Source organism: Argiope bruennichi, chromosome 9 (assembly GCF_947563725.1).
Source record: "Argiope bruennichi chromosome 9, qqArgBrue1.1, whole genome shotgun sequence".
In the NCBI taxonomy this organism is placed as follows: domain Eukaryota; kingdom Metazoa; phylum Arthropoda; class Arachnida; order Araneae; family Araneidae; genus Argiope; species Argiope bruennichi.
The window spans coordinates 41,685,874-41,701,579 of NC_079159.1; the positions used below are offsets into that span (position 1 = coordinate 41,685,874).

The 15,706-nt window shown below is 26.4% G+C and overlaps 1 protein-coding gene across 7 annotated transcripts in view; it reads right to left on the reverse strand.

Annotated features, from left to right (window-relative positions):
• Nucleotides 1-6,149: 6,149 nt before the first annotated feature.
• Nucleotides 6,150-15,706, reverse strand: part of LOC129983710 (uncharacterized) — a 599,516-nt gene continuing 589,959 nt past the window's right edge. For 6 of the 7 annotated variants that reach the window (XM_056093306.1, XM_056093309.1, XM_056093308.1 and 3 more), the window contains one exon: nucleotides 6,150-10,988. In XM_056093306.1, coding sequence (XP_055949281.1) covers nucleotides 10,884-10,988 — 105 coding nt within the window. In that variant the 3' untranslated portion in view covers nucleotides 6,150-10,883. Of the gene's footprint in view, nucleotides 10,989-15,239; nucleotides 15,270-15,706 lie in introns of all 7 variants that reach the window. The other variant, XM_056093305.1, reaches the window with a different exon arrangement.

Below are 15,706 nucleotides of genomic sequence, written 5' to 3' on the forward strand. Positions count from 1 at the left end.
TGAACTATTTTTTGCTATCAATTTGTTCATAGTTGTACAGTTTGTACATATTGATTGTCAAATAAATATTTTCATAAAAGTTGAGTATTTCTTAGATTTTATTTGGGGATTTAACATTATAGGCATACTTATATGTTATGAAATGAATAATTTTACCATCTCTGTATTTTGAAGTCTAATACAAATTTCTTTTATACCAGACTTTATAAATTACTTATAAATGAAACCGAATCTTTTTTCTTTTCTTTTTTTTTTGGTTATGAATTCTTGAATTTATATTAAATTGTTCTTAAGTTGCTTTGTAATACTAATTTCACCGTAAAATGATTTAATGTAAGATATTAAAATATTCAAAGGAAGGGAGGAAAAAAGATTATTTAATCTTTCAAATGATAGAGACATTTTTTTGTGTGTGTGTGTGTGTGTGTGTGTGTTTTATATTCTTCTTTATAATATCTATTCATGGTTGTTATTTTTTTTAGTCCCTTGATTTAACAAAAAAAAAAAAAAAAAAAAAAAAAACAAAGCTTTAGTATTATTTGTTAAAAATTGCAGATTATCCACTTTAAAAATTTATCACTGAAGCTGTTACCAATCTCTGAATTTTTTACTCTAGATCTGAGTTAGGAGTTTACTTTGCAGAATAATACTCACCAAACTTTTTTAGTTTGGTGAGTATTCTTGCTGAAAAATTTAAATCGGGATTCCAAATTTTCACTCATTTTTTCTATCAGAAAAAAATATTTATATTGAAGCTAAGGAAACAAAAACACTTATAAAACGAATAATAAATGAATTCAGACTATTTCTTGCACTACAGTACATAATTTATTATGTTAAAATCTGTTATAATAAATTTGTATTATCTTGTACTAATTGCTACTGATTGGTCCATTAAAAAGTTAACTTTTTTTTTACTTTATGAAAATCTCATGAGATAAAAATAAATTTATTTAATGCTAAGTAGTGATGTCTAAAATTTGCTATGGCATGCAATTAAACGGAAAGTTTGTCGTTGGCATGCACAAAAGTGCTGATAAATTTGCATAATTTTAGTAAGAGCAGAATATGTTAATGTTAAATGACTAATTATAAAAAAATAATTAAGTATGTAAAATATGATGGTTCTATTGTTACACTGTTATGTATGTGAGGAGTCTTTTTTTTTTTTTTTTGATCTCATAAATTCTCATTAAAAAAAAGAAAATAAAGGGAATTTATCGAAGCTAGATTTTTTTTCATGTACTTTTATTGGTGTTTGAAAATTAAAAGATTAGAATAACAGATGGATGAAAAATTGTATACCTTATTTTTAACTGATTACTTGATGCCATATTTACCTCTTGCATGTGCTAGTATTTAATATTATGGCTCTCACAGAAAATGTATAAGTAAAATGTAAATATATATATATATATATATATTAGTTTAAATGTTTTTAAATACAAAAATTATTTTTTTTGCAATGTGTCATAAATAAATGGGCAAAAATAGAATGAGTACAGAAATTTTTTTTTGACTAAACAGATGAAATAAATTTTCTTTATTATTTATTAGAAATCTTATTATCTTATTTTATAAGAAACTTTTTTTGTTTATTAGTTTGAAGGGCCAATAATTTAAGTATTGTCTTCCCATGTTTTGTTTATATTCTAAAAAATGAATACATGCACTCAAGGTTTAAATAGTAGTTACAATAATCATTAACTAGCATTAGTTAGTTTGACTTTCACAATCAATTTTGTATTGCTTATTCAAATAGGAATTCCCACTTTTAATAGCTAAAATTTGCTGCTTCATTAGCTTTCTACATTTACTTAGAAACATTTTGTAAGAATGGGCTTTATCAGATAAATGTCATTTTATTGATAAACTATACTTTCCATGTGAATTAACTCATTCAAAATGGATTAAGAAAATATTTAATGAAGTATTGTAGTTATTAAAAAAATTGAACTTCAAACAGTTTATTTTGTTGAATAAATAAAATAATAATAAAAAAGAGGCCTTTTTTTTTTGCTGTCTACATTTGTGAACATGATAATTAAAATGAACGTTATGTGAACATTATAATTAAAATGAGCATTGTGTGAACATGATAATTATAAAATGTAGACAATTGAAATCTGGTTTGTGGTTTTTAATTTTAAATTGTGGAGTAAGAACTAAAACTAACTAATGGTATCTTAGAAAAAGCTGTCTCTCCATTCCTGAGAATTCAAAAATTAAATTTATCACATGACTTTCTCAATAAACTTGTTGATGAGTATAGAATTTTGTACTAAATTCATATGCAGATTTGGCCATGTATTATTTTATATATTGTCTGTATGTGGGAATGATAATTTAAAAATGCAACTTAGATAAGTAAAATTTGGTATGTAATCTCAGGAACAAAAATGTAGATTTATATAAAATTTTGAAAAATCATTAAGAAAATCAAAATATATACCAAGCAATCATAAAGGAAACTTTCGAAATATATATTACATTTTTTAATTGCAAAGCATAAAATGTTTTATAATGTATAAGTAAAGAATAACTAAGGGAAGAAAGATGCCAATTTAGAAAAATACATATAGCATGCTTAGAAATATCTTAAGAAGACATAGGATTGAAATTATTAGAGAAGTATAAGGTGAATATTTTTTAATAAGTGATTTTTATTTTATTAGTTAAACAGCGACAAATGAATTTTGGATTGAAAGGTAATTGTAATGATCTTTTCATTTTAAATGTAATTCTCTATATGGTTTATTATTTTGATCACAAACTTTTAATTTTGAACATTTTAGATATATTATCAAACCTTTGTAATCTGCAGCAATGTTCACTGGAGAATTTTCAGGAAAGTTTCAAATAGATATGAGCTGTCTGCTTCAATACTGGGGCATGAGAAATGGAAAACTCCTGTTTAGTCAATTTCAGTGTTAAAGGTGAGTAGACATTTTTTTTTTATTTCTTAGTTTTTAAATAAAAAGAGAATATCACTAACTGTAAGCTTTTGTGTCAAACAGAGAAATAATTAAAAAGTTATTTCTGTGTATCTGGTGTAAAGGTAATGTTGTAATTGTGTTTCTCATAATGTTATGTTTAAAATTTATGCTTTTATATTAATAAAAACATAAATTTGATAGATTGTTGACAAATATAAATAGCATGAGCTAATTTTGAATTTCTTATTTAATTCTCAAGAACCAGTACTAATACCTCAAATTAAGGAAATTTATTTTTCATTTTATTTAATTGGATTAGTTCCCTAAATTCTTTGATTTGAACATATTACAGTTTAGAATTGTTCTGTTACATTTAAAGAACTTATTTGATGATGACATTTAGAAAGTTTAATCTTGTAGTAATCTCAGACTCATGATAGGAAATTTGTTGTTCTCAGTTTTACCTAACATTTAATATATAAGTGAACCTGATATGCTTTTAAATGTGAGCAGTAGAATAAGAGTATGAAAGTTGCCAATTTGTCCCTACACTAAAATGCTATCTTTTCTGTTAGTTCATTGGGTTCTGAACATTTGATGAAATTTTCATGTTTTAGATCTCCCAAATTAATTACTTTTTGGAATTATGTTTGTCTGTCTGTCTGTGAATGCCATAACTTTAGAATGTTACTTATTAAATGGATAAACTTTGTTTTTATAATACCAACATTGTAATTTTCTCCCAAATTTTTGATGAAATCTGTGTTCAGGAAATCTTTTTTTTTTTTTATTCATATATATGTGGATATGAAGAATCAACAGTGCAATGAGCTATATAAAATTTAATTTAGAATTCTAGATCTGTGTCAATTTTAAAACTTCATCAATACTTTGATAGCTTTAGTCTTTTTCTGTATATGTATATATGTGAATTCTATTACTCAAAAGCATAAATTAAATAAATGATATGTGATATAAGATCTTGCCCCCAAGATTGTAGATTTGTTGCAGTTTTGGCTCCAATCAGAAGAAACGAATGTATTTGAAATTAAGACTAGGAACTACAAAATGGGCTGTATTTTGTTAGTAAACAAGGAAGTTGAGGGGAAGTTCATGCTGATTATCTTCTTATCTCTAAGTCCTTAGACTTTAAAAAATATTGATTTAAATTATTTTTAATTGGACCTCTTGCTTCTAAGATCAACCCTGAGTGTTATATAATTTTAAATTCCTTATCGTCTAATTATTGCTCAAGATTTAGGAGCTCATTTGTAGAAGTCCTCATTGAGTTTCAAAACTATCAAATAAATTCAAAAATAGGCAAATTAAAGTTTCTTTGTATAAGCTGCTAAAAAATTTTGTAAAAATTGAAAGTTTCCTTTGAGTGTTATTTTTCTGAAGGTTGCACTAATTTATTAGAAAAAAAAATTCCAACAATATTATCATGAAAATAAATACTTAAAAATATTTTATTTAATATAATAATCATAAGCTGGTATACTATCTGTTAACTGCAACATGTGTGCATGATGTAAAATCTTCCAAAATGTTCTCAATTGATTGTTTGAGATTGTTAGTCCAAGATTTATGATATATTTGCAGATTTTTTTTTGGTTAGTTCTCACCAAGCAAGAAGTTTTAATAATTTTAATTAAAAATTAATTAAAAAGCAGATATATTTCTTTAATAACCTCAGAACATATTATTGGTTATAAACTATTACTACTTCATTTTAACCCTCTAAAATTTAGCTTTTCAGTGATATCAATTTTATTTTTATGCAGTTTTTTTCTAATTTTAATTAATTTTTAAGTATATTAAGTACAATACTTTTTATTGTTTAAGTTATAATATTTAAACACACTCGAAGACTGTATCAATAGCAAATACATTTTTCGTACATGCAGTATCTTCGCTACAATTGTAAGCAGATTTTAAAATTTTTTTTAAAAAAAAATGTGTATTTTAGATTTTATTTATTTATATATTTCAGATTTGATGTTTGAATTTCTTTAAATTTTATTTTTACTGCAGCTTATGTTTGATTCTGGTTATTTAAACCAAATATAAAAATAATAAAGCTAATTTTTTTAATGTATTGAAAAGTTAAAAATCATTTTTTTTAAAAAGCTTTTGTTTTTAGTTCCATATTTTTGATTAAAAAAATTACTCTGTACTTTTTTAGTATGTCTTTAAAAGCTTTTTTATTTTTAAAAATTTTTTAATCTTTAATATATTTTATAATCATTTATTATAAATGTTATGGAATATTGTATTATTTTTTTTCTTAAATTCTGATCAAGTAATACCTTTGGATTGAAGCCATAACTGAAATATTTAATGAAATATTAAAGAAGTAACTAAAATCAATTGATTAATTTATAATTAAGTATTGTAAAACACTACTATGCAAATGTTTAGAACTCATATAATCTAGAAAGCGAGTGAAAAATTGATTGCAAAATTCTTTCTTAACAATTATATATATATATATATATATATATATATATATATATATAATGATATTTTAAAATTTAATTTCAACTTAATTAATTTCCAAGATTTTATCTTAATTTAGTCCATAGTGACTTCATTCTGAAATATTCTCTTATTTCGTGATCCAATTCCACTTTCCCTACTTAATTAATTCAAGATAAGCTTTATAAAACTGCTGAATCAGCTAAACGCCGATTCTTTCACACGCTCGGCGTGAGGGGGTGAAAATGTCCAGTAAGCACATTCTTTCTTAATAGATCCCTGTGTTTCCCTTACATGTGATTGACATGCGTCAGAAATCCCTATCGGAATCTTATTAATATATTAGCACTGTGGAGAAATATTTTCCCTATCAAAATCTAAGGTTATATAAGGCGAGGGATAATTTATTTCGCCCTTTTTCCCCACTTCCGCTTTTGGCCGCGCTGTGGCGGACACACAATGTCCGCGTCTTTGCTTGTAAATAATTATGCTTTTCCGATGGATTAAAAAGAATTTAAAAAGATAAAAAGTCGCTTCACTGTCTTGAAACTGCATTCTGCTTCACATAAAATAATGCTTACATATTAAAGAGCCGACAGGATTCGAAAAATGTTATATATATATATATATATATATATATATATATATATATATATATATATATATATTATATATATATATATATATTAAAGAAATCTAGTTAAATTCAATGTATAATGAAATGAAAGATTTCAATATATTTTTCAAGTTTTATTAGAACACTGAAATCACTTTTCTGTCTACTCATTGACTTTCAAATTTCCATACATATGTTATACAGACAATACAGTAATTTTACAAAGCATAATGGAATATAATAAATTAGTAAGTGATTGTCCTGTATATAAGGTTTCTTTAGAAACCATTCTCATGAAATCCAAATTCTCACTTCCTTTGTAACATTCAGCAAGTGAATGAAATAGATTACAACAATGATAGCTGGGCTCACAACACTTATACATCTTCTACAGTTGCTACACCTATATACAGTGAGATATTTAGAATAATACCAAGCGTAATGTCTTATATTTAGGTTATGTGGCAATAATGAATTAAGATATCTTGTTCTGAAATAAAATCATGTAATTTCAGATAATATTAGACACACAGAAAAGCTTATGTATAAATGCATATATTTTTCTTTACAAAAGATTTCATCAAGAGAACATGATTTCACAAGAGAGATTTTGATCAGATTGATTCATCTTTGCACAGCTTAATGCTAAAGTAATAAAAAAATTAATTTAATTATTGTTTTAAAATTCTGTTTCAATTTTTTTAGTGTTTTTTCTTATGAAATCTAAATTAGAATATTTTTAAAAAAATTATTTTTAAATAGTTTGTTTTTGAAATAGTACTGAATGTCAAGTTGAACTAATAATTAAAAATTTTGAGTTTATAATACTTGATATTTAAAAAATATTGCATTTTGTTGGTTTTTCATTTCAAGGAAAATGGAATTTAAAAGCTTCTTAAATCCAACATTCTAAGGGGTATTTTTTATATAAAAGTTTGTAAGCCAGAAATATTTTTCAAATTCCTAGTGAAATGTTTGATACTTTTTACTATGGAGATTTAATTCTCATTAGAACTTGTTAGTTTACTATATCATTTTTTTGGAAATAGTATAGCATTGGAATAACGTTTGCTTAAAATTTTGGTTGGTGTAGATTTTTCATTAAAATTTTAAAAAGCACATTGCTTTTAGTGGAACCAAATCAAGATTTCATGCAATATTTCATTTAAAATAAACTTTTACTTTTTAAAATAAATTAAACGATATAAATTTTAGTGCTTTTAGAATTCAAGCTATTCACTATTCTCAATAGTGGCTCACTCTTTATCTCTGCAGTACTGCTTGTTTTTATTTTGTTTGTTATATGGTTTTTTTTTATAACTTTTCTCGATTTTTTTGTTACTGAGATTTGAATCATATTATACTATTTCTGATAAAAAGTATTTATTAATCATAGTCTGTAGCCATAATTTGGTCTTGAAAATTTATTATTCTGTGAAATGACAGCTGAATTCTAGTAATTGCTTTGAGCTGTGTCTTTTTGCATTTCAAACTTGTGTTCAAAATCACTCGCTATTTTCTCAAAATTCTGAATAAATGGGTGGATAAATTCTTTCTTTTGATGATGTCTTATTTAGACTGAAAAATCCTAAGCTAGTAATATTCCAAATCTCTTTTGATTCTTTCTTTTCTTTATTTCATTTGTTATAAATAAAATTTCAGATAGGAAAATAAACATATTTTGAAATAAGATTCTTGACCAACTCTATTTGCATACAAATTTTGCTCATTTAACACTTAATAACCAAAGGTAATGCTGGAACATAAAAAATTTTTACAAATGACATTGAATGTAAGAATATAGGCATAATAGAATTTAGAATATTGTCCATTTACTAATTATCTTTTTCCTCTCTGCAGAGTTCATAGTTGATGAGCCACCATTGATTATTTCTTTCAAAACTCTATTAATAATTCTATTTTTCATTTTAAAAGTGAGTGAAAAACTTGATTTTACCTTTCATTACCGATTAAATAGAGCTTTCTCTGAATCAAGAATCAAAAATCTATAGTTCAGAAAAATATTCTTCCTAGGACGACTTTAAAAGTTAAGCAAAGGGAAAAATAATACTTTTATCTATTTTTCTTTTACAAAATAATGTTCCATACTAAAGTTTTCGTTGTATTTTAAGTAGTCTATTGTTAATAATCTGAACGTACATTTGCTGGCATACAATCAGCATTTCAAGTTACTTATTTGCACCTACAGCAAGACTTCCATACTTCAATCTACCTTTTAGTTTATGAAAATACAACGTTTTTTTTGTTGTTGTTGTTATTGTCGTATAAAACTCAGTCTAAATATCTTTAAGGCTGAATGATCCCATATTCTAAATCACATGTATAAGTATTTAAGATTGTATCTAATTTAAGTCATTCTAATCTAAGATAACCTAACTATTTTGTTTGTTGTTAACTAGCTTACTTATGTTAGTAGGCACTCAGTTAATGATACCTTTCAGGTAACGAATTATAAAAGATATAGATCAATGTAAAATAGTTTTGCACTGCATAAAACTGCTTTAGAGATTTGTAGCATTACTTTTTCTGCAGATGATAGTCATTGACTATTTATTTTTAATGTAATCATTTAGAGAATTTTTATTTCTAAGTGGATAATAATAAATTAAGTGCTTTATTCTTAAGATTTCTTTGCTATAATTTTTATTAAGAGATATTTTTAAAAGGGACAAACAGTTATATATTTATGATAAAAGTTAACATTTTAGAGTTTTTTGAATTTTTACAATTTAAAATTCTGGTGTTAAAATACAGAAACTCTAATTACCTATTTAAATGTACTAATATTCAAGTTTACGTTATCTATCTAAATATCTGAAACTAATTTTATAAAATTAATAATTTGAACTAAACATAATCCAAAACTTTATGAAGGAAAAAGTCTAGAAGTCATAATTTTAAATGATTTATGTGTTTCAATTTCCTTCAACAATTACTAGCAACCAAAAAAGAGCTAAATAATTGCTGCTAAGATTTTAGATGCGATTTCTTATATTAAAAAATTCTTGGAAACAATTAGACTAAGAAGTGCTTCCTCACAATTTGTATTCTTTAAGATAAATCATTATTACAAAATCCTTATTAATAACTTTATCTATACAAAGATTATAAGTTCATAATTTATAATATCTGTACAAACAACTATAAAAATTGCATATTATATATATATGAATCTAAATTTTTTTAAATAAAAGTTTATTTCAATTTTCAAGACTGCTTTTATAAATTTTGCAAGCTTTTCTTTAATGAGATTAAATTTGCAATGCAAATGTAAAATGAAATATCATAATTTTCTAATATAATTTATATATATATTTATAAATAAACTATTATACAGATAAATTCTTTCAGTAATTTTCTTGTTAGAAGAAATATTTTTTATAAAATACTGTACAAATTACTTTCTCCATTTTATTCTCATTCAATACCTACCTTACACTTTTATGATTAAAAGCACATATGATTATACTTGGTTAGTATTTTTCAAAAATATGTTTCCGGAAGTTTAATTCATGTTATCATACATTTTAATAGGATACAGAAATTTAACATTTAATTCAACATTTACAGGTTCTACACACACTATTCAGACATCAATTTGCCAACAATATATAAGGTTTTCAGTGTACATATTTCAAATAGATTTAAATAATTTTTGTGTGAAAAAATGCTGATAGTAAAACACAACACTACATAACTTTGACCATCACTGAATATAATTGCTACACACTAAGTGCCTGTACATTTATGATGTTGATATGAACCAATATGAATCAAAAGAGGTTATATTACTAGAGATTAATTTATTACACTATATATAAATGACATGTTCCCTTATTTTTATAAATACAATTCCTTTATTTCTAATAAAAGGTTGGACCAATTTTGCTATCGTATAGAATGGAAATATTTCTTTTTGTACTAAAAATAGGATGTAAAATTAGTTCGTTTTTAATGCCTAAATATAGGCTAAATGCTGAAACTTTATATCGTGAAACTTGCATTTCTTAGCAGACTCGTTGGGTAAGGTTTTTTTTTTTTTTTGTCATTGGCAGATTAGTTCACATGTGGAGACTGAATTGAGCATCAATAGAAAATGATCAATTCACACCAAAATTTTATTCTTGACAACAGCTGCTGTTGTACTAATGGAAAAATATCAGTATTGTGATATTTTACTCTAAATCTTTGGATTAAAGCTAAATTTTAATCTATTTTACAGAACGAGAATTTAAATAATAATTTTTATGCTTAAAAAAAATATTTATCCTATGATTCACTTGTGTTCATTAACTTGTTTAATTTATTTGTTAGTAGATAAGCATAATTCTTTTTACCTGTTAACCACAATAAAATCCGATATCTCATTTCTTGCTAAAGAAGCTCTCTGATCTCTTAAATTTGCCTAAATTTTTAAATTATTAATACATTTAATCACATTTTGAATATATATTCTGTTTTTAAATATATGCAATATAAACAGGTAATATATTGATAGATTTTTTTATACATTTTAATATATAAAAGTCATAAAAGACAAGATGAATAAATTTATATAATTTTATATTTTACAACAAGAAATTTGTACAAATGTCATGCCCTCTTTAATTTTCTATAATTAAGTACTTTGGGGAAAAAAATTCTCTAGTAATATAAGCTCGAAATTGCTTACAAAGGACAGGTAATGTTGCATAGAATATACAGATAATGAAAATAGATATTTCATATATCTTCATATAGCAATATAGGTAGTGATGCTTTCTCAGTGGATGTGCTAACATTTTAGCAAGGAAGGTAGACGTGGAAATGTATCCTTCATAATAACTTATGTTTCATACTTCTTTAAGATATTTTATTGGACATGGGTATGTCTTGTCATTAGCACCAGTTCTGATGATAACGATGCCATCTTTTTCTTCACCTACTTGAATGACAATCTGGAATTTAAAAGATTAATATATATTTATAATGATTACTTAAAAAATCTGAAAATGAGATGCAAAAATAAAGTGCGTACACTAAAAAGCAAAAAACATCATTGCCATGATGTCACATTAAATATATTGTTAACTACCACAAAAACAAAATGAATGCCAAAATACTATAAAATAAAATAAATTACTTCTACTTACTCAAGTACAAAAGAAAATTATTGTAATTGTAAAAAATTGTGACCTTTCAATTTTGTCGAACCTTCACATTGCAAATCTCTTTCACCCAGAATTTTTTTTAAAGCTAAAGCTATGTTTGTTGTTTGGAATATTTGTGATCAATTTATATAACTAAAAAAAAAATGATGAAGATAAATGAAATTTGGTGGTTGTTCCACAGACGGCTCACCAAAACTATAAATCTATATAAAATTAAGCATAATAAACAGATTTTTTTTCTCTTCCTGAAATGTAACTTTCTGTCCATCCACGTGTGTGTGAAAGCAATTGCTCAAAAGTACAATAAGCTAGATAGTTGAAAGTCAGCAAATGATTTATTACTAAGCTTGCACTACTGCATTGGGTTTTTGTTCAAGAACTTAACTTTGTATCAATATATCTATTCATGTATATGTAAATCCTGAAAAGTAAAGATCTAGATAAATGCAATTTGGTATGTGCTCTTGTTGGCAACTTTGTAGATCTATAGTATTATTAAATCACTGGAATGAATCGATCTGATATTTATAGTTAAACATCCTCTTGATATAAAGAAGGATATAGGACAGGAGTGGCGAACCTTTATGGATCAACGTGCCATTTTTTCTAAAGTAATGTCCAATGAGGTGTAGACGTGCCGTCAAATAATTTTGACTTGTGATTATTGGGAAAATATTAAACCATATTACTAACAACTCTTTATTTACTACGAAAAAATATATTTTGCTCTATATAGTAGTAAAGGTTTTATTTATTTGAGTAATTCAAATTAAAGTAAGATTAGTGCGACTTCTTTTGTTGCAGATTAGATGACAAATATTTTATATTAGGATTGTAAGATGTTACTTTTAGCAAAATGCATGCTGAATTTCAGTCATCTGCCAAACAGTTTCTAATCGAATCTTTAATGTTATTCATCTCTGAAAATAATGACTTGCAGGCTTAGGTTGATGAAAATATGGTTAAAATAGCATGAGTCAGCTTCTCTAAACCGTTAAATGCGTCTGGAATCGAATTCCATGTTTCCAAAATTTCGTTACTGGCATATTTACTTATATTGCTTTTTAATCTTTCTGTTTCAATCAATTCCAACTTTTTCCTTGTTCCAATAAATTTTCGAATCCATATTGAATTAGACTTTAAATCCATCTGTTGCAATTCAAATTCTTCAATTTCCATCTAATCGAATTCGGACAAGTTCAGTTTATCAAATGAAGTCACATCAGGCAGGGTACATGATAAACTTGAGCATTTCCGATAAATCTTTGAACAGAGAAAATCTGGAGGAAATTTCCTTGATTGACGAATCAATTACGGAAATAAATTCTTCAATAACTTTTTCTTTGTCTGCTTTCTTATGTACATCTAAATCTTTGATATATATATATATTATATATATATATATATATATATATATATATATCCAGCGTCAAAAGCGCGAATGAGATCCATCATGACGATAATTGTTTTATTTCTACCTTGAAGCTTTACGTTCCATTCATTGAAATGTTGGCATATGTCTGTAAAAACATGAATTTTGAGAGCTATATAACATCCAACAACTGTGGATATTGTTGAATCTCCCCCTCCTTTTGCAGAAGCAGTCTAATTTCTCCCAAGCAGTTAACAAATCCTTGAAGTACGTTCCCGCGGCTCAACCAGCGGACATTATTATACATTAGTAAGCCATTATACACCGAGTTGACTTCATCCAACAAAGCCTCAAACTTTCGCTTATTTAAAGCCTGCGACGATATGAGGTTGACTATTTTTGTGACTAACGCCATTACATTATCAAGAGATATTAAACCACTCTTCGAACACAAGACTTGTTGGTGAATAAAGCAGTGAAGTTTCTAATCTAATCTAATTCAAGAATCGAATGTCCTACGTCTGTTTAAAATAAACTAATGAAACCATTTTTTTTTTCTTTTTTTGCCCATTATATTTGGAGCATTATCAGTTACTGAAACAATTCTTTTCAAATCAATTTCTTTCTCAGCAAGCGAATTTTTAATAGCCGTACAAATATCTGTGCCCCTTTGTAAATGCAATGGGAACACTCGCGTTTGTTCATAATACTTCATAGTGGACTTTGTTATTTTGAACTAAAATGCAAACCGTTTTGATCGGCGGCGTGCCCAAAATATTGTGTCGCGTGCCATTGATGGCACGCGTGCCAATGGTTCACAGTCCCTCATCTAAGATGTAAGTGTGGTGCAAAAAAAAAAAAAAAAGAAAAAAAAAAAAGAAGGGGGGCATGTGTACTGAAAATATAACTGAAGGAAGTCATTTTAAATCAATGATAATAATTGAGTTCTTGTAAAATCTTCATAATACATACAGAGATCTTTTGTTTTGAACAATATTTTAACACCAGGCCAATAATATTTTTTTTAATGCGAAGCTGGGTGGAAAAAAAAAAAATTGTTACAAGGCAGACAGTAGCGTTGTGGTCTGGATCAGAACGTCAGGCTATGAAGGTCATCTGTGATGAACTGATTAAATTTTGAGTTTAAAGAAGCTCGGTTTATATTGTTACGAACTTGTAATGTTGCTTCCCAGCATAATGAGTTCCATCGAATGAAAGATAGTTTTACAGACAGTTCTATTGGATGTCAGATTAATGACCCCAGGCTTGGCGATAAACCTGGCGACCATTTGACGACAAAATGGATGATACTGAAATTTTTCGGAATTTTGACGATAGAACTAATAGGAGGCGAATTATGTTGATTGGTCGAAAATCTTCTGTGTCCTGCTCTGGAAGCTATTAAAGGTCGGCATTCATGCTGAAGTCAGTCGTTTAGTTAGTCAGCGATATATTAGTTGGATCAGTCCAGCGAAGCGCGTACGTGAATTCCCTCCTCATCCTGGGTTCTGTCTGGCCGCTTTGTGAGTTGTTGTAATCGGTAGCAAACAACCACTACTTGTGGGCTACTGTTTATTCTAAGTGCTGCTGTGTATTGTTTGTATACGTCCTGGCTGAGTTTTACATATGTGTCTTCATGTTAATAAACGTCGTTATTTGTTATTGAGGTCTGCTGACCATATCACCATAAACGCATTATAGCGGACTCTTCAAAGTTTAATGGAATTTTGTCCTAACAATATTAATAGAGTATACTAATAGAAAAGTTGTCTCGATTCTGCCACATTTTAAGAGAATATTTCTTGAGAATTTTCTTAAGTATGATTTAGAGATCAATCTTGATGTTGACAATGCGACCACGAGTAACTTGTCTGGCTAATGGATCTGGCTATTTATAGTAATACTGTTAACATCTAGATCGATCTTCCTAAATCTATGAAAAGGAATAAGTCCAAAATGTTATGGGCCGTTTAAATGTTCTTTTTTTCACTTTACGGTCCATTTTGTGCTTCATAGTAATGCGCAGGATTATAAGAAAGTCAAGAGGAAGAATGCTTCAGTTATTATTACGCACTCTCACTGAAATTTGAGATTCGAAGATGATATTTTAAAATAATTTTGCATTTTTGGACATTCAGAAAACGTGAGCCTTTTCTTGTTTTGTTTATTGTTTGTAAATTTTAATATTTGAAGAAAAATTAAAGCCATCCATTATCATATTTTTTAATAAATTATTTTTATAATTGCCGTTTTTTGGCGAACAGTTAATTTGACAGGAATATTAATTGTGTTTGATGATTATATGAAACATTCTAATGGAATTATGCCCTATTAAATCGTAACTGTCTGAGTTGTGCATTTTCTAATTGTTCACTATCTTTCGCGATTTTGTGACTTCACTTTCATATTCTTTATCAGTGATGGATTTCCGATGAAGCATCTAATTTGCGGAGGGGGGGGGATAGATGAATGGAATAAAAAATATCATTAACTGAATTTCCAAACAAATAAGTTTATAAAAATACATTTTCTTAAAATTATAAAAAAGACTAAAAACTACAGTGCATGCTATTAAATTTTAGTTACAACGGGCTATTAAATTTTTGATTATATAAATTAGAGTTAAATATTTATTTTTAATATATATTAAAATATTAATTATTTACCTGGTTATTCTATATCCCACTTGGCTGGTCCTGTTAAATAATAATTTTTTGTTATATTTGTTTAAAGAGTATTATTTCCTTATAATATATAAATAAATGCTTTTATTTGTAATTGAGGAAGTAAGAAGTAATTATGGCTAATTTTTCACGAGTTTCACTATATTTGTTTTTTTTTCTGATTATATATATATATATTTAAATTAAAAAAATTGAAAAATAATACAATTAAAAATAAAATAGATTTAAAATAGAAATTATATATATATATATATTTACTAAAATAAATCATTAAATATTGATTAAGCTAAAAATATGTTGAAAATAAAACTAAATTGATCTGTTATAAATAAAAGAGCCTCATCGTGTTTGCCTCGGACCTTAAAATGCCCAAATCTTACACTGTTCCCTATAATCTTCCTTTGGCTTTTACATAAGAAGGATTGCGAGATTTAATAATGAACACATGA